Source organism: Pelodiscus sinensis, chromosome 6 (genome assembly GCF_049634645.1).
Source record: "Pelodiscus sinensis isolate JC-2024 chromosome 6, ASM4963464v1, whole genome shotgun sequence".
NCBI lineage: Eukaryota > Metazoa > Chordata > Testudines > Trionychidae > Pelodiscus > Pelodiscus sinensis.
In genome coordinates, this window is record NC_134716.1 from 102,621,559 (window position 1) to 102,644,771 (window position 23,213).

The 23,213-nt window shown below is 41.4% G+C and overlaps 1 protein-coding gene across 1 annotated transcript in view; it reads left to right on the forward strand.

Moving 5' to 3' along the window:
- Positions 1-18,612, forward strand: part of OXCT1 (3-oxoacid CoA-transferase 1) — a 138,985-nt gene extending 120,373 nt beyond the window's left edge. The window contains exons 15-17 of the mRNA XM_075932505.1: positions 206-286; positions 2,440-2,541; positions 14,856-18,612. Of these exons, the coding sequence (XP_075788620.1) occupies positions 206-286; positions 2,440-2,541; positions 14,856-14,897 (225 nt within the window). The 3' untranslated portion in view covers positions 14,898-18,612. The remainder of the gene's footprint in view (positions 1-205; positions 287-2,439; positions 2,542-14,855) is intronic.
- The last annotated feature ends 4,601 nt before the right edge of the window (positions 18,613-23,213 follow it).

Sequence of the window (23,213 nt, forward strand, 5' to 3'; positions counted from 1 at the left end):
GTCAAGCACAAAGTATATGAGTTCAGATATAATCTGCCATTGGAACAGACTCCGGCATGAGAGGTCTGACTACAGTGTGTGTTTCACGCATGCAGAGTGCTTATACCAGTGAAGCTTTAAGGGACTCATTTTCTTGACCTTTTCTGACTTCTGAACAAGAGGAATTGGTTCTTGAAAGCTAATGTTTGTCTGTTGTTAAATGCAGGGCAATGTCTACAAAATTATGGAAAAATGCAATTTGCCACTCACTGGGAAACAATGTGTAAATCGGATCATTACAGAGAAGGTAAAGTACATTTCCTTTGTCCTTTTCCAGTCTTTTTTTTTCTCCTTAGAAAGTGCCAACAAATTGTATTTAACTTTCATTTAGTGCACACATGAGTGATATGCAGCATCACTTAATGATGAAAAGGATAGACCTCCTTGGAGGTGGACTCAAGAGGTTAGGTTTCAGTTTTCTTTTTAAAAATGTAATCATTTAGCATAAAAACATACGGGGCTATGTCTTCAAACAGTCTGGTTTCAAATGCCTCTGATAGTATTACAAGTAGCATCTGCTCTCCACCTTTAATGGGACTGCTTGCAAAGTAAGTTACTACTCAGTGTGAATAAGGAAGGATGAACTGAGACCCAAATGGTTTGCTGCACAAAGTAGTTCAGTGGACCTTTTCCATAGAAACTGAGAAAATTAAGTCATTGCTGCAGCCACATTTCTTTTATTATAAATGTTTACATTTTGAAGGCTAAGGGTAGTCTCTGTGAGGGCCTTCTTACTATACTAAGTAGTGTGCTTCAAGGGAAGTCATGTTAAATGCCATTTTCCCACAGTAGTATATTGCTATTATCTTAAATCTTTCTCCACAAGGTTGAGGAAAACAAATGAAAGGTGAAACATTTATATTCTGACTCTAGTAATAGGCTACACACAATTGCGTATTGAAAAGGAAAGTTAAACAAAAATTGAGAAAAAACAAGAAACATTGAGAATTTTTTACAATAACCAGCCCTGGACAAAGATCCTATGTGTACCTATATACATATTCCTGAAAGAAATGGCTCTTACGTATACACTAAACTATCAGTGCCATTAATTGGAAATTTTAACCATCTCTAAATCAACATCCTAAAGTGAGTGTTTCTTGCCTCCAGTCTTGAGATTTAGGGATGCTATACCTTTGTAATCTTGTAAATTGAATGTATAGCCTGATATGCCCCAGGGAAGGATAATTAAGCCTTCATTCTGAGCATCAGTGCACTCCTGTGTCAGCCTGTGACGTCCTTTGGATTCCAAATTAAACAACTTCCTTTAACTGCCTTTCTCTGGGAAAATGATTAGATATAGTGAGTTTTATTGGTTACTAGCGTGCACCTAGTGTAACTCTCTGGCAGACACCCATTAAATCCTGTTTTTTGCTTTTGTGGAAATACAGAAACAGCCTTCATTCATTCATTCAAGGTGCCATGAGCTATAGAACTACCCAACCACTACACAGAGTGCCAGACAATGCTTCAGAAGGCGTTGTCCTTGCTCCCTTACACAAACTTTGCCACTTTATCATGGGTATTTTATATAGAACAAAACCAAACCCAGACTCTGCTTCATTGGGAGCCTTGGACTCCCAAAATAATCAAAGTTAAACAAAATTGGATGGTGCATTTGACAGTGGAGAAAATCATCCGTGGACTCTTCAAACAATGAAATTTGATTTTTCACTTCTGACCTAATGTTAAAAAGCAAGCAAGCAAGCAAACAATCCCTCTGCCAGTTGTCTGCTCCCAAACAAGCACGACAACAAAATTGCCCAATAAGGTATAGGTCCCATCTGTACCAATTTGCCTAAGAGAGCTGAATTCATACAGGTTACCTCTAAACAACACCTCTCTGTTGGCAGGGGGATGTAAATTAGATGTATCGAAAGTGCAAATGAAGCTGGGATTTAAATATCCTGTGCTTCATTTGCATAATGGTGGCTGCCGCTTTTTTTCAAAACGGGGCTTTTCGAAAAAAACCCAGCAGTTTAAATGGGGCATTTTCGACAGAAATGCCCTGTTTCGAAAGATCCTGGAAACTGACGGGGTTTTCCGAAAAGCCCCATTTTGAAAAAAAGCGGGTGGCGCCATTATGCAAATGAAGCACAGGATATTTAAATCCTGTCGTAATTTGCACTTGCGATAAGTCTAATTTACATCCCTCTGCTGACAGAGGGGTGTATTTTAGACACAGCCACAAAGAATAACCGGTACATACTCTCACTATATTAACTCCCCTGTTTTATTTTTATTCTTTCAAGTACTAATGAATATTATACTGGTATTTACTGGACAGTTGTATATAAGAAAATGGACATATTTCAACTCACCATTTTTATTAAATGAATAGTCATTTCCTCATTATTTCTTCTTACACTAAAAATGACATATTTGATTTGAATCTGACAGGCTGTTTTTGATGTCGACAAGAAAAAGGGACTGACTCTGATTGAAATCTGGGAAGGACTGTCAGTAGATGAAATCAAGAGTTGCACTGGCTGTGACTTTACAGTAAGTCGTTATATGAACAAATGCAGGCATCCTGTTCTAGACCTAGCCCGCTTAACAAATAAGAAAAGCATCTAAACATTGTTATTTGTAATCCAGTAACTCATTTCAAACTGGTGTGGGTGGGTGTGTGTCTTTCTGTCTCCGTGTCTGGGCAGAGGATTGTGCTTTGGTTTAGATTGCATGGATTCTTGCCATGAGAGTGGGGAGGAAAGTTGTATGTGGACTAAGGTCAGAGTGAGTGAAGCTGTTAGTCCTGAGATTAGAGACTGCATGGGAACAGTAGAAGAGCTGGAGAGGGGAGCATGGAATAGCAGGGATATTTTGGGATGTGAAACTGAGCATTGAAAGGAGGAGGTAGGCTTCACTAGGATGGTTGGTGGGTATTGTGTCCTTGTCTCTCCTCTCATAATAATGGAACTTACATTGACAAAGGGAGTTTTGAACAAAGAGGCTAGAGTATGCTTTTTAACCAATGCCTTTATCTGCAAGTAAAAATAATTTCTAGGTCACATGGTATAGTGACTTTTTAGACATTTAATGAATGGCTGCCCAGCCACACAATCAACCTTTCTTAAGAGTCTTACTTCTTTAGTGATGAATACATGAAACTGACCTATTAATGATGGAAAGGCTTGAAGGAAAGTGGGGGACAAGTAGTCCTTGACTTTAGGATATTCGACTTGTTGGTCAATGGCACTTATGACATTTCTGAATTGACAGCCTGATCTGACTTATGATGTTGGTTTCAGCTTTACTGCACTCAGTCCCACAACAGAGTGGATTGCAGTTTTGAGTTACGGCATTTCAGTTTATAATGCAATTTTCAGGAATCAATTGTGTTGTAAGTCCAAGGGTTGCCTGTATATTTAACAAATCAGATGCCATATATGGTGCATACAAAAATTATCCATATTTTAAATTTATTCTTGTGACAAAGATAAATCTGGCTGCTTATTAGTGCAAGCCTATGGGGCCTTCCAACCCTGCACTACACCGAGGCTCCTTTATCATTTCTCTAGACCCTTGGTTACCAAACTGTAAAGACATAAACAGAGAGAGAAAAAGTGGTCCAGGAAACAGATTGTTTGGGACACTTTTTCTCTCCCCATAACTTATGTTGTTCTTTATTAAAGGAGAAAACTAGCACCTTTGTAGAGAATGTGTAGCAGGCTTCCCCTCTCTCCCAACCAACCCTTAGCACCTCTGGGAAAGAAGGCTGTATCTATGCTGCCTCTTTTTCAGAGCCTAGAGACACCAGCTGTGGAAGGTTAATACTTGCTGACATTTCCCAGTTCAGGGAGAAAAGGATGTGGGGTAAAGGGTCTACTGGCAGCGAAGCTGATTGAAAGCTGCATTTGGTCTGAGGTAACAATCAGAATGTAATAAGGGTCTTCTGTGCCAAAAAGGGAGAAATTTGACAGAAGCCCCAAAGAGAGAGGCTGGGAAGACCATGAACATAACGATCTATAGACAAGGCCAGGGCTAAAAAAAAAACCCAAGTCTCTGAGGGTATGTCTACACTACAAAGTTAGTTCGAACTAACAGCTCTTAGTTCGAATTAACTTTCATAGGCTCTACACATACAAACCGCTAGTACGAACTTAATTCGAACTAGCGGAGCGCTTAATTCGAACTAGGTAAACCTCATTCTACAAGGAGTAACGCCTAGTTTGAATTAAGTAGTTCGAATTAAGGGCTGTGTAGCCACTTAATTCGAATTAGTTGGAGGCTAGCTCTTCCCAGCTTGCCCTGATGGCCACTCTGGGCCAAGCCAGGGAAACTCTTCTGCCCCCCTCCTGGCCCTGGAGCACTTAAAGGGCCACGGTCTGGCCTGCCAGCACCCAGCCAGCAGACCCTGCACCTGGCATGGCGTGAGCCAGCCACCCGCTGCCACCCAGCCCTCTGCCTCTTCTCAGGACCAGGCTGGCAGCTCCCAGGAGCCTGCCCAGGGCCACAAGAGGCGGGCACCAACCTGGTCTAGTGCAGAGATTGTGGACCTCATCCAGATTTGGGGGGAGGCCTCCAATGTCCACAATCTCCGCACTAGGCACAGGAAAGTGGCGGTCTACGGCAGGATAGCTGCCAGCCTGGCCACCAAAGGCCACTTGTGAACCCAGGAGCAGGTTTGCATGAAAATCAAGTTGGTCCAGTGAGACCCGCGACCCTGAGCCCTGAGCTTAGAACATAAGAATGGCCGTACTGGGTCAGACCAAAAGTCCATCTAGCCCAGTAGACTGTCTGCCAACAGCGGCCAACACCAGCTACACCAGAGGGGATGGACCGAAGACAATGACCAAGCCATTTGTCTCGTGCATCTCCAGCCTTCCACAAACAGAGGCCAGGGACACCATTCTTACCCTCTGGCTAATAGCACTCCATGGACCCAATCTCCATGACTTTATCTAACTTCTCTTTAAACTCTGTTATAGTTCTAGCCTTCACAGCCTCCTGCAGCAAGGAGTTCCACGGGTTGACTATTTGCCTTGTGAAGAACAACTTTCTGTTACTAGTTTGAAGCCTGCTACCCATTCCTTTCCTTTGGTGTCCTCTAGTCCTTATATTATGAGAACTAATGAAGAACTTTTCTTTATGTACCCTCTCCATATCACTCATGATTTATAGATCTCTATCATATCCCCCCTCAGTCTCCTCTTTTCTAAGCTGAAAAGTCCCAGTCTCTTTAGCCTCTCTTCATATGGGACCCATTCCAAACCCCTAATCATTTTAGTTGCCCTTTTCTGAACCCTTTCCAAGGCCAAAACATCTTTTTTGAGGTGAGGAGACCACATCCGTACACAGTCCTGAAGATATGGCGTACCATAGTTCGATACTTCCCCTCCTCCTTCTTCCCCTGGCTTTCCCCTTCCAGCTCCCTCCTCCCAGGTTTCCCCCTCCCCTCTTCCACCTCCTTTTCCCAGTCTCCTCAGAGGTTAATCCCCACCCAAGTTTTGTTAAATAAAGAGAGTTTCTATTTTTGAACACACGTGTCCTTTACTTTTTACATCAGGAAGGGGGGCTAGGGAGGTGTAAGTGGAAGGAGGTGAGGGAGGAATGGGGCACGAGCCCCCAATGGGAAGGACTGGGGTGGCTCTGTGGGCTCCTCGGAGTGGAAGCTGCCCTGCAGGGCCTCCTGGATCCTGACAGCCCCCTGATTGGCCCCCCCGGATGGCAGCCTGCGGCATGTGCAGCCGGGCTGATGGCTGAGTGCTGTGATGTGCCGAGTGCGGGCACTCCAAGACAGGACTGCTTTGCTGTCCCTCATTGAGGTAGGCAAGCAAGCGGGGAACCCTGAGAACTGTCTGTCCGGGGTGGGAGTAGGGTCCCTTTAAGCACAGCCCTCGGCTAGCCTGAGGCAGCAGCTCCACGCTCTAAGTCCTAACCTGATGTCCTGCCGGCACCTGTTCTGGCCGGCCTTAACTTTGGTTCAGGGTCCACTCAATGTGGACATGCTAGTTTGAATTAGCAAAACGCTATTTCAAATTAGTTTTTAGGTCTAGGTGCACTAGTTCGAATTAGCTTAGTTCAAATTAATAATTTGAATTAAGTTAGTTCGAATTAGTGCTGTAGTGTAGACATACACTGAGAAAGAGGGCTGGCAAGGCCTCCTGCACCTAAAGGGAACCTCTTTGAGGGAAGTTGCGTAAGCTAAATAAATTATACTGTGGAGGCAAGTGATTGATTTCCTGAACTTCATTAAAGGGAGCTGAGGAAAGTGAGACATTTTGTTCCTCAAAGGGATGCTCTGGGGTAGCTCCCCACCTCAATCCTCCTTCCATAGCAGCAGTATGATACTTGTCCTCTTTATTTGGTAAAACATTTCAGGAAAGATTGAGGGCAGGTACTGTCCTTCAGGTGAGGGTGGTACCTAATGCACTTTTTATTTAATACCACCAAAATACACAATAATGAAAAAATCTATTCCAGGGCTCCAGTGGGATATATTAATATGGCAAAAAATCCTTGCTGAATCCTTGGCAGGTGAGGCTGACAATTCATAATCTTCAGTAGGATGCTGTGAAGACCAGGACTTTAACCGGGTTTAAGAAAGAACCAGATAAATTCATGGAGGTTAGGTCCATCAATGGCTATTAGCCAGGATGGATAGGAATGGTGTCCCTAGCCTCTGTTTGTAAGAGGCTGGAAATGGATGACGAGAGAGGGATCCATGTGATAATTTCCTGTTCTGTTTACTCCCTCTGGTTCATCTGGCATTGGCCACTGTTGGAAGACAGGATAAGTGTGGCCATTCTTATCTTCTTATGTTCTTATCTGCATCTCTAGGAATCCATTTAGCTAAACAGCACTAAAGTATTGTGTGTTAGTTTTATTGTTTGGCATTTTTTTTAAATGAATGCAAGGCAGGTAGGAGGCGGGTCACTTCTGAAAATAGATTCTGTTAATTGGGAGGAATTCTATTTTTGATATTAAAATGGCCTGCAACTGGCAGAGTATAGCACATTACTATAAATACAACTTGGCTGCATAATTCATTGTCCAGGTAACACCATACTGAAGCTTATTAACCTTATGCTTTACAATTTCTCTTTTGAAATCACCTTCCAAATTCAGCAGTACTTTACACAAAAGAACTGGTTTTGATCATCCTACCAGTAATAATATAAGGAAAGAAGATGATTTTTTTGGCATATTTTGTCACAATTTATTTTTCTCCTATTACAGTGAGCCTCTCAAGCGAACAGCAAAATCTGTGCCTATGAAAATTGACCTTCTAAATTTGTCTTTTATTGCATTCAGTACCCATTCTGCTCTAATCTTGCAAGTTTAAAAAGGGGTTTAAGCCACAAAGTATTTGATGTATTTTTGTGGGTTATTTCTGCTAGTCATTTAAAGAGCTAATGGCAGTCATTCATAAAGACATCTGATAGTCATTGGGCCAGGGAGAAAGAGTGAAAATGGCTGTATAGCCTGGTGTTCATGTATTTAGACCCACATTTTAGTCCCACTCCAGTGACTATGATACGTAAAAGTTGGGGGGGAAAAACAAACCCAAACCCAAAACACAGAAGTGAGATTTAGAGCTGGGGTCAACTGATTGGCACTCACTGGGATGATGCTACGGGGCTTAAAATAGCAGCTTAGGTGTTCCCACACAGGCTAGAGTCCAGGTTCTGAGGGCCTCCTCTTTTGCTGGAGGGCTCCATCCCAGTTGGAAACATCAGCACTGCTATTTTAGTCCTATAGGGTGAGTCCAAGTCAATTGACTGGCTGAGAGACTCGCAGCTGTGGTATGGATAGCAGTGATGGTTGTTCTGGAGTGTTGACGCACCCTGTTTATTAATTTATGCAAACTGGAACAGTTTCAAGAGCAGAGTTTGAGAGAGGGTCACCCCAGAATATCCCATAGCCCAGTGGGTTAAGGCATTGTCTTCAACTTAGGAGACCCTTCTCATCAGGCAAAGGGGAGACTTTGGGTCTCCCACAGCCTAGGTAAGTGCCCTAACCACTGACTTAAAGGGGATAGAGGAAGTGTCCTGCCCCCTCCTCCTTACCCATTGTTTTGTAAATTTAGTCCACTTTTGTCAAAAGGTCCAGTATTGAAGCAAAATATTGGATTAGGACAAAATGAAGCATTTCATTTCAATGCCACTGGAACATTTCAGTTTCTTTGGTTCAGTCAAAGCTAGATGAAGAACCTTACATGTATTTGTCAATAGCTTCTGATGGACCAAAATTGCATTTTTCAGCAAATTGTTTATTCATCAAATACAGTTTACTGAGCGCTAGCTCTAAACTCTGTGGTAGAGTAATACTGAAAGAAGTGTGTTGTGAGCACTTTCCCTCGCACACCAAGATGCTGATCCAATCTACCTTGCTGTACTTATATTAGTATTTCTCTTCAGTGAGCTAAATTTTGCTTTTGTTTACACTGCAGCAATAACAATGATCTTAATGACATTGTGCCAGTAGGAATGAAAGCAGAATTCTCTCATCTTATATTTTGGCTATGAAGAAATACAAGTTTGAATAGAATTAAAGAAAATAGAGAAAGGAGTTGAAATTGATAGTATTTTTCCATGACTTCAGAAAACATTGGCTAAAATATATGTCTTTTTTGATGACTGTTCAATTTGTAGTTAATTTTATACTGAGTCATACAGAGTGCTGCCCATAACACTGATGTTTTTAGATCCAGATTGCTTCTTGTAAGATAAATATACAAGGAATTCCATTTAGAAATATTATGGGTTTTGGAGAGAGATTTGGCTGCACATTGTTATTTTTGCAGCCAGTTTACTTGCTTGAAAAAAACTCTCCCAGAGGACATCTATAGCAGCTACATGCTAAGAAAAAAGTGACGTAGAGTCACCAATCTTTATGATCCTGGCATTGTATCAAAAATAAACTATCACCCTGGATTTTGCTAGGCTGTGAAGACAAATTATTGGCTTATCTTGTAAACTTAAATCAGATCTGCTATTGCTTGGCTTGTAGATCAGCTTGGCAGGTTAATCTCCTTTGGCTTGCACCAGTTTATAGCTTTGATCAGACCATGAGAACAGAATAAGAAAATATTCTTTCGTAGATGTATCTCATTATAAAAATAAAAAGCAAGTCTGTCTACATAAAAATTCAGGTTCTAGTTTTTTTCCTGTGAAAGCTCAATTCTATATCAGCAATACAAAAAGACATTAAAAGCGAACATGAAGCTCAAAAAAGTGCCTTTTCAGACCAAGAAAAACAACCCATGGTTGAATACCAAGCAGCTATTGGTTTGGGTAAAAAGAAATTGAACTGTCTACGTTTTAAGCCAGTGAGAGAAAAAATATGACTTACGGGATATCATCAACTTCTTCGTGCTTCTTTTATATAGGAATGCTTTTCCTTTTTATTAAAAACAAATGGATCGTTTATATGATGGCGTATGTTTTAAATGCAAAGCCTGATTTCTGTCCTTGTCTCTCCTCTCCTACCATGGAACTTACATTGACAAAGGGAGTTTTGTACAAAGAGGCTAAAATATGCTCTTTAACCAATGCCTTTATCTGCAAGTAAAAATAATTTCTAGGTCACATGATATAGTGACTTTTTAGACATTTAATGAATGGCTGCCCAGCCACACAATCAACTCATGTCACAACCTTGGAGATGGGAAAGCAAAATTTATGACTGTGATCCCAAGAGCCTCAGCCAAAACGGGGGATTTTTGATGTCCATGCAGAGCAGACCTTTGAGACACACCACAGATAGAAAGATACATTCTGTAACTTATAGGTATTTATCTGCCTGGAAGAAGTATGGCAATTAGTGGATCCTTTTGGGATTTAGACCCTTGGGGAGTTTATGCATTGTAAACTTGATGATTAGCTGATTTTAAACAATAAACCATCCTGTGAGCTACTTAAGCATTTTTCTTCTTTAATTTTATTCATTCATAGCAAGCAGTTACATTTAGGGCTGATTCTGAAAAGTGCTGAAAATATGCAACCCAATTAACTTCCTGTGTGAGGACCTTGGGATCAGACTCTTGGATGCTGAGCACATAAGGGACTGCTGTAGTGTCAGACGTGCAAATACAAATGAGACAAATATGAGCTCTTACATAATGTGCTCATTCAAAGGTAGAGCGCTTCAAGCTACACCGGTACTGAAAACCATGACAACAGACAAACAATATCCCACTCACGGTAATTGGATTTTGTCACTCTTGCCAGAAAATACAGGGCTAGTGTCTGCCATTCTCTCTCACCTTCAGTAGGTCCTTACTTCTCAAATATTTTTATTTGTTCCCGTGCCCATTGACAGAGTAAAGCACTGCTCAAGGAGAGCAGAATTGCCCTATGCTGAGTACAGTACATATGCATTTTGAAAGCTGTAGGAATGTAAGCCTTCTGGAGCCAATCCCAGGTGTCCATACCTTGTGGGAATTTCCCCCACTGCTCAGTGCACACACTTGTAGCAATGTATTATCCTGCTTTACATGGAGCTTTGAAAAAATCAATGTACAGTGTCTCATTCCATCACAATAAACATACTCTGCATGAACCAAACTTTGCCTCTCAGCCACTACTCCCACAAGAAACTGGGTATAAATGATGATTTATTGTAATTTTTAGGAAGAACAATTCAAGAAATCACACTGGGCATGATCTGTAGGACATACAGACCTGCACTTCCAATGGTTGTGTAATATGTGAGGAAATGGATGGGATCAGGAGGCAGAAGAGCAAATACAATGGATGAGGTTTTAGGAAGACTAATTAATCATCTGAGCTACTTCAGGTATTCTCTTTCATTGTAGGCTGCTGAGGTTATCCAGGTTGTTCTTTCTATTCATCCTGGGCTTCTATTTAAATGGGGTGGATATAAAAGCTGATCCCTTTCTGGGGCTATCCTGTAGTGTCACATTACAGCTGTAATCAGGGTCTAGTTCAAAGCCATACTAATTTGGATGAGTCCTTTGTACATCATCTCTGCTCTTCTCCCCCAGAAAATTTCATCATCCCCTGCTCCTTTCTCAACACACAAATGCACTCTTTTTTTTTTCATCAGCTCTCCCTTTTGGGTTATTTTTCTTTTGCCAAGTCTCTTTTGCTAGCATGGCTGCTCGCTCTCTCTGTATAATTAATTGGTTTTTTAATTTTTGTACAGTTCCATACATGATTGAAATGAATGATTTAGAAAACAAACAAAAACGTCCTTGATATAAAATAAGATGGGAAGTGAAAGCTAAGAAAGTGCCAATAACTTTACAATGTAATAATGATAGCTGAAAATACTCTTTCCTAACTACATCCTCTTCAAGCTAGCTGAACAGCTATGGATAGCATTTTTCTTAAAGCCAATCTTTGAATTATTGGAATCATCATAGAATCATAGAATACTAGAACTGTTAGGGTATGTCTACACTACCACCCTAGTTCGAACTAGGGTGGTAATGTAGGCAACCGGAGTTGCAAATGAAGCTCGGGAAATTCAAATCCCGGGCTTCATTTGCAACTCCGGTTGCCTACATTACCACCCTAGTTTGAACTAGGGTGGTAGTGTAGACATACCCTTAGGGACCTTGAGAGGTCATCAAGTCCACTCCCCTGCCCTCACGGCAGGACCAAGCACCATCTAGATCAGTGGTCCCCAACGCGGTGCCTGCGTGCGCCATGGCACCTGCCGGGGCATTTATGTGCGCCCGCCAAAACATCTGAGCTGGCCCCGCCCCTGGCTCATGGCACATGCACAGTGCTGGCCCTGGGCTCAGGGTGCGTGGGCAGCCCCTACCTTGGGCGCATGGCACATCCGTGGCCCCGCCCCCGGACACCCAGCATGTGAGCAGCCCCGCCCCCGGACACCCGGCAGCCATGAAAGGTTGGGGACCACTGATCTAGATCATCCCTGATAGATGTCTATCTAACCTGCTCTTAAATATCTCCAGAGATGGAAATTCCAAATGCTCCCTAGGCAATTTATTTCAGCGTTTAACCACTGTGAGAGTTAGGAAGTTTTCCTAATATGCAACCTACATTTCCCTTACTGCAATTTAAGCCCATCGTTTCTTGTCCTTTCAGAGGTGAAGGAGAACAATTTTTCTCCCTCCTCCTTGTAACATCCTTTTAGATAGCAGTTTTCAACTATCATGTCCCCTCTCAGTCTTCTCTTTTCTAAACTAAAGAAACCCAGTTCCGTCACTCTTCCCTCCATAGGTTATGTTTTCTAGGCCTTTAATTATTTCTGTTGTTCTTCTCTGGACCTTCTCCAATTTCTCCACATCTTTCTTGAAATGTGGTGCCCGGAACTGCACACAATACTCCAACTGCGGCCTAATCAGCGCAGAGTAGAGAGGCAGCATTATTTCTCGTGTCTTGCTCACAACACCCCTGGTAATACATCCCAGAATCATGTTTGCTTTTTTTGCAACAGTGTCACACTGTTGACTCTCAATTGGCTTGTGGGCCACTCTGTCCCCTAGATCCCTTTCTGCACTATTCCTTCCTAACCATCGCTTCCCATTCTGAATGTGTGAAACTGATTCTAAGTGGAATACGTTGCATTTGTCCTTATTAAATTTCATCCTATTTACCTCAGACCATTTCTCCAGTTTGTCCAGATCGTTTTGAATTATGACCCTATCCTCCAAAGTACATGCAATCCCTCCCAGCTTAGTAGCATCTGTAGACTTAATAAGCATACTCTCTATGCCAATGTCTGAATCATTGATGAAGATATTGAACAGAACCAGTCCCAGAACAGAACCCTGCGGAATCCCACTTGTTATACCCTTCCAGCATGACTGTAAGCCATTAATAACTACTCTATGAGAATGGTTATCCAGCCAGTTATGCACCCACCTTATAGTAGCCCTATCTAGGTTGTATTTGCCTAGGTTATTGATAAGAAGGTCATGTGAGACCATATCAAATGCTTTCCTAAAGTCTAGATCTACCACGTCCATCTCTTCCTCTTATCCACAAAACTGGTTATCCTATCAAAGAAAGTTATTGGATTGATTTGACATGATTTGTTCTTTACAAATCCATGCTGGCTATTACCTATCTTCTTATTATCTTTCAGATGTTTGCAAATGAATGATTTAATTATTTGTTCCATTATCTTTCCTGAGACAGAAGCTAAGCTGACTGGTCGGTAGTTTCCTGGGTTATTCTTATTTCCCTTTTTATAGATGTGCAATATATTTGCCCCTTTTCCAATCTTCTGGAATCTCTCCCAATTTCCATGACTTTTCAAAGATAATAGCTAATGGCTCAGATATCTCCTCTATCAGCTCCTTGAGTATTCTAGAATGCAGTTCATCAGGCCCTGGTGATTTGAAGACATCTTACTTTTTGAAGTAATTTTGAACTTGTTCTTTTTTTTAATTTTAACTTCTAAATCTTTCCCATTCACTATGTTAGGCATCCATTCACCATCAATCTTTTTTGTAAAAACCAAAACAAAGAAATTGTTAAGCATCTCTGCTATTTCCATGTTTCCTGTTATTGTTTCTCCCTCTTCACTGAGTAATGGGCCTACCCCTGTTCTTGGTCTTCTCCTTGCTTCTAATATTTTTACAGAATGTTTTCTTGTTACCCTTTCTGTCTCTAGCTAGATTGAGCTCATTTTGTGCCTTCACCTTTCTTATCTTGCCCCTACATACTTGAGTTATTTGCTTATATTCAACTTTTTTTAATTAGACCTAGCTTCAACTTTTTTTATAACTCCTTTTTGATTTTTAGATTGTGTAAGATATCATGGTTAAGCCAAGTAAGTTGACAGGAAACTTACGTTTTGTCAGGTGTTTGGGATGGATTGATGGATAAGCAAAGCTATTTTAGGATAATGAGGTTTATTAACTAAGGATTCCTTGGCAGTCATGTGTTAATTGTAATGGTATCACAATAATCTTTGGAAGATCTCAACTGTGTGTGTGTGTGTGTGTGTGTGTGTGTGTGTGTGTGTGTGTGTGTGTGTGTGTGTGTGTGTGTGTTTTAAAGTTGGTAATTGGACTACTGCTGCTACAGTGCTTTATTGTTGCAGCGGTGGTCAAAAAGGCAAATAGGATGCTAGGAATTATTAAGAAAGGGATAGAAAATAAGACACAGAATATCTTACTGCCCCTGTATAAAACTATGGTACACCCACATCTTGAATACTGTATACAGATGTGGTCTCCTCACCTCAAAAAAGATATTTTTGCCTTGGAAAGGGTTCAGAAAAGGGCAACTAAAATGATTAGGGGTTTGGAATGGGTCTCATATGAAGAGAGGTTAAAGCGACTGGGACTTTTCAGTTTAGAAAAGAGGAGACTGAGGGGGGATATGATAGAGGTCTATAAAATCATGAGTGGTGTGGAGAAGGCGGATAAAGAAAAGTTATTTATTAGTTCCCATAATAAAAGAACTAGAGGACACCAAATGAAATGAATGGGAAGCTGGTTTAAAACTAATAAAAGAAAGTTCTTCACACAGCGTGTAGTCAACCTGTGGAACTCCTTGCCAGAGGAGGGCTGTGAAGGCTAGGACTATAACAGAGTTTAAAGAGAAGCTAGATAATTTAATGGAGATTAGGACCATAAAAGGCTATTAGCCAGGGGATAGAAATGGTGTCCCTGGCCTCTGTTTGCCAGAGGCTGGAGAACGATGGCAGGAGACAAATCGCTTCATCATTGTCTTCGGCCCACCCCTCTGGGGCACCTGGTGCTGGCCACTGTTGGCAGATAGGCTACTGAGCTAGATGGACCTTTGATCTGAGCCAGAACGTCTGTTCTTATGTTCTTATCAAGGGATAGGGGAACATGCTTATAATAACCTACAGTACGTTGTATTTTTTTGGTGACTTATTTTTTTCTATCTCCTTTTCACTAGGTTTCACCAAATCTCACACCAATGAGGCAGATTTCATCCTGAAAAGCAAGATGGTCTGTACTTCCCAGAGTACTTGTTTCCAAACAGGAACTTAGTAAAGGGAAATCAGTGTATGTTTTGCAATTATACTTTTTTTTTTTTAAAAGGGCTTTTAAAGTAGTTTCCTGGTAGTTAAACTCCAGCTATGATAGTTCTGAATAGCTGTTTCTCACATGACATTACAGTCCAGTTTTAAAGAAAAGGTGAATTTCAAACCTGATTTTTGATAACATATTACAGCCATGATTGTTAATAAGTATACTGGCTCAAGAAAATGCCTTTTAGAAGCAGTCTTACTGCTGAGGACTACCTTTTTTTTAAAAAAGGACATACCTGTTGTGCCAACTGAAAATGCATACGCCTAGTTCCAACTGCCTGTGGCAAAACTCCCATTGAAATCAATGGGAGCAATTTGGCCCTTAGCCTTGAATGTATGTTCATTTTCTATTATGTCTATGTACTGGGGTTGAAAAGGAAAGGGTATATCTTCTAGAGTATGACTCTGGCCCCTTCTGTTTGAATGATAATACCCATAAATGTATAACCCAGAAAGGGGGTATTTTGAGGGAAAAATACAAAAGGTCTCCTCCCTCAAGCCATGCAAGTTGGTCTTGCAAATGAATATGGGCCTGGGTCACAAAAAGGAACTGTGAGTGGATGGGGATGCTGGGTGGTGAGGAGAAAGAGCTAGTGACTTTAGAAGAGCCAGATAAAGGAGCTCCTGTTCAAATTCAGATTGAGGAAAGGTTTAAAGTGATAAGCTCCCTGTTTTCAGCACTTTCCCCAGCTCTTGCTGATCCAAGAAGCAAGTAGTGTTTCAGGACCCAAACTCATAAGATCACTAGAATGCCTCGGTGTAGAAGTCACAGTGAAGATGAAATGCAATTTCCTTTCCTGATGTTTCCTACCCTCTCACCTTCCCACTTGGTAAAGCTTTTCCCTTTCCAACTCTGAATCACAAAGAGAACTATTGTTTTTTGATATGGTATGATTCTGACAGCACAGGTCCTTCCTTCACAGTTCAATACGTGTAAATCCAGTATTTGGAATCCCAATTCACTAAAGTCCACATTAACCAAAGCCTAATACTCGCTCCTGACACAGTGGCTTCCCATTCTACTAAATATTTTGGAAGTCCCCAAAATGCTATTGTTAAAGGAGGTCCTGTCATACATGTGACATCAGCATTATGGGTCAGCAGTGTGTCAGGAAGCCATGCCATGAATGAACGAATAAATAAATAAACATGAGCAACCCAGGCAGTGAGAAAGGAAAAATCAAACTTGAGACAGATGAGGGAGTCTCCCACTTCTTAAAGTGCTATTTGCTTGGTGTTGTGGGAAGAGCAGGGGATGTTCTGAAAATAGCACTGGGAGCTGGAAATAGTCCTCCCATGGCCTAGCTCCCTCAGTGTCCTTGGGCTTCTCTCCCACATATCCCTCACTTTAATGGGGAATAATACTCCTTTACAGGGTTCTTACAAAATTAGGCCTGCTCTACACACACTTTGTATTGGTATAACTAATGTCATTAGAGGTGTGAATGTTTATTGCTATTCTGGTACAGCCTTACTGGGGGTACAATTATACCCACATCTATATTCCATACCAAAATAGCATCTCCTTTTTTTCAGAAATAAGGTGTGCTAACATAAGCACCTGTACACCAGTAATAACTCTATACTGCTATAAAACGTGGGTGTGTAGCCAAGGCCACCAAGTGACTATCTGAATAAGAAAGGTGTTGTGTAAGTGGTAGGTCAGGTTTCATATAAAAAGAGTTTTGTCTGATACTTAATTTGTTTGAAAGATTTGAAGTGACACTGGAAAAACCACTCCAGAATAACAGCAAGCAACAGTCCTGTACTGGCCCTAGTTTCCAACTAGCTCTAAGGTCAGGAGGATTCCTGTATTATAAGCTCCGGGGGAAGATGTCTATTAATGATTTGATCGTTTCCACCCATTTGGAGTAAAACCAAAAAATCAGATTTAAGATGTTATTCCTGGGGGTTTTGTATAGCTAGATTTCTCCAGGGTTGCTCACTAATGGCTCTGCTATTATGGAAAATAATGTCCTGTGGGTTCGGATAAAGCAATTCTGGGTTGATGATCGAGCAGCTAAGTAACCTGAGCTAATTCACCAAGTCCCCTCGCTTATATTGGTTGCTGCTGAGAGAGTAGTTCTGGTGATGTGTAAAGTAAAAAGTGCATATTGTTATCTAAGGATCAGTTAATACTCACTTTTGATGCAATGAATGGGATCATAAATGGGTTCCTGCTAGTAATTACTCTTAAATTTACTAAAGAACACTCAGTGTGTGTGGTGGTGGTGGTAGTGGTGGTGATGTTTTTCAAAGAAAAAAACATAAAACATATCTAAGGAGGGAATTTACTACACCTTTAATACTTTCCATTTGTCTATAAAGAAAACTATGTTTAAATAAGAAAGGGAAAATATTAAGACTATCTAGAGAATTTAATATTATCTAATGAAATTAACTATATTAAATTAAGCTCAATAGCAATTAATTTGGAGGAGACTTAGGGTTTTCCCTCCAAGTTTGTTTACCACAGTTATGGAATCTTAAAGGTGCAAGAGTACAGCAGCAAATATATATTATTTCTTCCCCCAGGATCCCTCATTCACATGCACTTATAGATGCCTCATTATCATTAGAATTGATGTTGATGAAAGAGAGGAATAAACTAATAGTAGTTAGAAGGTCTTAAAATCCTAAGCAAAGGACTAGAAGCTAACTCTTGAGCTATAATCTTAGCTTTTGTGATATTTTAGTTGTAGCCTTGGAAGAGTTACACATGCACATATACATACACATGCACTTAAGTTTCTCTAGCTGTAAAAAAGAGAGTTGTGCGGAGTTAATTAGCTAAACTCTGTACAGCAAATAAATTGTTTCCTCCTTTGATCAAGAGTATAAAAGAACATTTGGGGACTGACATGTATGATGAATGTTTTGGATGTCTACTCACACTTTGTATCAGCATCACTCAGGAGAATTGAATTCAATAGAGTTACACTAGCAAGTGGAGATAAGAGTTGAATCGGGGCTTATCAGCATACAACTATTTTGCTAATGTCTGTCTACCATCCTATCTGTATTTGCCTCAGTAACTTGATCCTATGGGAAGGGTATTTGTATTCTTATAAAACTGTCAAGTAACCCTCATAAGCCAACTGTCCTAATGTTGTGGTCCTGTTTTATCAAGACTTGTATTACCATGATGAGTGACAGTGTATACACTTGATTTTCATAGCAGCCAAAGGCATTCTTGTTAGTCAGTTGGACAGCTTTCCTATTGAAGAGCACTGAACAAGCAAGTCTGGTTCATAGCTGAAATGTACAAACTAGGTACTAGCTGTGATGACAGGTTCTCCTTTCTCCGCTCCATAACAACATGAAGGCAGGAAGTACAAGGAAGGTCCAGTGGGATATCAATGAGATCATTGGCTGAATAGCAGCATTTCACAAGACAGAGATAACATAATGCCCATCAGTTGAAGAAGGTGGTAATTCTGTCAAATCACTATGACAGATTTCTCTTTCTAATTGTTTAAATCAATACTTCTCTTTTTTTTGTCCTTTGCAGAAGCAAAAAAAGTGAAATGGTGGTATAGATGGCTATTGTACTGTAAACTAAATGTCAAAGTCCTTTATGTGTACTTGCAAGACAATAAAAATTAAAAGATTTTAAAAGGGCTGGTCATGTGTATTGCTAGTGCTCTTTATAATGAAGCATCCTCAGAATGTTCTGTTAGAAACATACAAGAATCAGCAGACTTTCTGCTGGCATATTGAATGTGCTATAATGTGCCTCATCACTACAGTCATGAAATGAGAGTTGGAGGAACTTGATAAATAGGAGGAATGCAAATTTGGAAAGCAACAACTGAGGTCAACTAACTGGTCCTAGTGCTTTCCATGGTCTCTCCTAGTATTGCATTGTGTGTTTGGCCATATTGAATGACAGCTCATAAAAGCATCCACAGTAAATGTTTTTCAAGTGACTTGCAGTTCACACTGGTGAAAAGTCAGTGTAAGGAAAAGAAGATACCAGGGAGGAAGAGGAGTACACCTACACATCACAATGTGTCAGTAGTCACTTTGTGTGACCTGGACACCTTAGTGGAGTCATTTGTCTCTCTAAACCAAATGTGGGCAAAACCGCCTCTGCGGGCTGGCTCTGGCCTGCAGCTTCCCTGCTGCTCCCAGGCCAATCGAGACCTGGGAGCACATGAAGTCTCCTCCCCTGCCAGGAGCCTGCAGCACCAGAGAAAATCACCAGCTTTTTGAAAACAGATGGAGGTTCTCTTTAGCTGCCATGTACCCCTAGCAGGCTAGGATCAGGGGGGCAAGGGACTTTGCATGTTCCCCCTGCCCCCAAGCCCTGATTGGCCTGTGTGCAGGGGGAGTGCATGAAGTTTCCTTCCATTGCAGCACCTAAAGGGAACCACCAGGCGGTTTAAAACTGCTGGTGATTCTCTCTCTCTCTCTAGTCACTGGGGGTGTAGGGAGGGGGAGACATCACATGCTCCTCTACCCCCAGGCCAATCAGGGTCTGTGGGAAGGGGAGCATGAGAAGTCTCCTGTCCTATCCCCTTCCGCCTGAGGCCCTGCCCCTTCTGGGGCAACCTGGAGCCACCAGAAATGGATGAAGTGGCCCCCTTTTAAAAATTGCCTGCTCTAAGATAAAGACTTGCACCAAAGGTGCAAGTCACACTTTTTATAGTTAGCAAAACAAGGACTGAAGCTTTGGTATTCATGTGCATATGCAGCCTGAAAATATTTTAAGGCATCATTTTTGGCTCAGGGTCATAAATTCTAGCATTGGCCTGGTGATGAATCCTGGTGATTGCTGAAGTATTGGAAATGCTGCCTGTTTACGATAGACATTTAAATGTCATTCATGTCAGCATGTCCTTTTACCTCCAATATCATAACCACCACAACAAAAAAGCTGGATGAAAAGCAGGAAGAAAAATGCTGAGATTTGAGCAAAAAGGATGTTTGATCAGAAGAAAGAGACCTTGACCATTTCTGTGCATGACTATGCTCCAGCATTTCTTCTTCCTGTTCATGAATTGTGGTAAAAGTTAGCCTGCTTGCATATTTCAGATTACTACAACCATGGAGCCTGAAAATCTACCTCTCCTACAAGGTCATTTTCACTGACTATGAAATGCAGTTGTGTGCACACAGGCTCAGCCAAATGAACACAGAGCTAAATGGCTTTAACTCCCCTTTTAATCTTCCTGATACTGGGCTATTCCTAGCATTTTTGTGCCCCCCACTCCCCAGCATATCTTACACCGCTCTGAGGGAAGTGCCATATGACTTCCTATGGCAACACCACCTCTTAGAAGCTCCTCAGTGCTATGAACTCCAAACCTACCCATTCCTCAGTGCTATGCTTCTCCAGCCCCCGGTCTCCCCTCATACTTTGGGCTTGTGTTATGTCCTATGCAAGGCAGCTGTGGTAGTCTGATGCATTGCCTCTATTAGGCAAATTCTCAACCAGCAGACTAATGGACTATTGCATTCCACTGGACTGCAGCAGCATACATGGGCTGGGCTCCCTGTGGGAGAGGCTCCCTTCCTGAATACTTGCAGGTCAAATATCTGAGGCTTCAGGACTTAGTGGTGGGTTTTGTCACATAGAAGTTTACCATGTCAGATTGGCTCACATGCTTTGCTAATGCAGCAGCAAAATGTGATTGTATAGTTTGGATAGCCATACTCCAGTGCTCCAAGTAGGTCAGACTTTCAAAGGGCCCTCCAATGCATACAGCTATTGAGCATTCTGAGCATTGTGAAAGCACGTGCACCAAACTACAAATGGTAGCTCTCTTATGTGCGTGAATAGTAGAATTTAAATGCACAAAACTCAATCTATGTGCATGTAACACTATCCCCCTGAGCATGCAAGCAGTAATGCTCAGTATGTGTGCACTCAAGGGCTTATATTTGCAAAATGGCATGTGCTCAAAGGGGGTGGGGGCTCATTTTGACAATTTGGTTGCATGTATTTTCCTATTGAAGATGGGAAATGAGGTATCAGAGCTGGTGAAGAATTATTCAGTGGAAAATTAGTGAGAGATTTGGTAACAGATTACATTCTTCCCCCGGGATGCATGCCATATTGCTCTGAAAATGTACATCTATTATTGTACAGTCGGGGCAAACTGCCTGTACCATGTAGATGGTGAGTGAATCAAAAGTTGAATCTTAAAGAAAAAACATAATCTGACTATAAGGAAACAAAAGCCACCATAAAAAGTACAAAACATCAGAGCAAGAGGCATCTGGCAGATATGACAATCTCATGTAATAGCCTTAGATAAATCAGACTGAATTAAGTTTTTAAGTAGCTTTGGAGTCCATTGTATTAAAAATGCAATATTTATGTATTACGGAATTGTATGAAACTTTGGGGAGGGACAAGTAGTCTAAACTCTGGGAAGTGTTATGAACTTCAAAGGTGAACTTATGGGACAAACAAAGTTAGATGTGTTTCCCATTAAATCTGTAGGAGGGAATAGGTACGTAATGTTTGCCTTTCAGTTATGCAAGAACTCAGATGTATAGTGAAGACTTTAGTTTGCTGATTACCTGTTCTCAGGGTCCCAAATACAAGACTCAAGCTGTATAAAGAAGTGACTCTAAGTTTCACAGATGTTCTTGTTCTGAGCAAAACTTATTGTGAACTTGTGACCCCTTAGAGAGTTAAACCCCTGAGGGTATGTCTACACTACCACCCTAGTTCGAACTAGGGTGGTAATGTAGGCAACCGGAGTTGCAAATGAAGCCTGGGATTTGAATTTCCCGGGCTTCATTTGCATATAGCCGGGCGCCACCATTTTTAAATGTCCGCTAGTGAGGACTCCTTGCCCCGCGGCTACACGCGGCACGGACTATGTAGTTCGAATTAGGCTTCCTATTCCGTGGAACGAGGAGTAACGGTAGTTCGGAATAGGAAGCCTAATCCAAACTACCTAGTCCGTGCCGTGTGTAGCCGCGGGGCACGGAGTCTGCACTAGCGGACATTTAAAAATTGCGGCGCCCAGCAATATGGAAATGAAGCCCGGGAAATTCAAATCCCGGGCTTCATTTGCAACTCTGGTTGCCTACATTACCACCCTAATTTGAACTAGGGGGGTAGTGTAGACATACCTTTAGAGAGTTAGAGGACTGACTCCAGTCCTTCTGAATGAAATCCAGAAGATCTCTGCTAATCTTATAACTGTAGGGTTTTTTGCTTTCAATATGTTTATTCCATAATGTTTTACCTTTAAAATAAGTGTACTTGCTTAGAAAGAGCTATGTAGTAACTTATAAGATGGTGTTTATAGCCTTTGAGGAGAAAGCAAAGCAGGCCTGTTTAGGCAGTCTGACTTGCTGTGGAACTCACAGTACAGCCTTGAATAAACTGAGTCAGAAGCAAATAAGGCTATGTATGGACTGCAGAGCTTTTACCAGGATATCTCTGGTATCCCGGAAAAGCTCTGGCACGTCCAAGGAATGAGTCGGAAAAATGGACACATTTTTTTTGGCATCCCTGTAAACCTTGTTTTACGAGGAAGAAGGGATATAGATGGGCCAAATTTCAGAAAAGCCTCTTTCAGAAGTAAACCAATTTATCTGTGTCATGTGGACATAGCCTAAGACACAGGTCTCCACCCAAAAGAAGTAATGGCTCAGGAGCCTTGAGTGGGAGCCCTTTTTGGACCACAGAGGGGACTACAGGTGCAGGTGCCCTGGACTATGAAAAGGACAATGGGAATATTTCATAGATTTTCAAGCCACAAAGGGCTATCAAATCATTCAGTTTGTGACCTGTCTGGCACAGCCCATCAATGCTCCCCAGCCACCTGCACACTCAAGCAATGCCCTGTTGTGCTTAGAATGGCAGGAAATCGGTAAGTGAGATATGTCTAATGACTTGTATCCCGCATTTAAATAAGAGCATAAATAACGTGCAAAGCAAAATCAGATGCCATCCATCAGGTAAAAGCAATTAGGTTAGAGCAAACCACAGAAGGAACAAATACACACATGGAGGAAGTGGGATATTCATCTATTATTGTACAGTCAGGGGCAAACTGTGCCTGTACCATTTAGATGGTGAGTGAATCAAAAGTTGAATTTATTATGTGCTGTCCTTGTGCTGCAGAAACACTTGGATAAGCTGAAAGCAATCTTCAATTATGGGCAATTAGCACATTTTCACAGATCTGTCCAAGAATAATGAGAAGCTCAGCAAGCGAGTCAATAAACATCCATCAAAAATATAAACTTTAGAG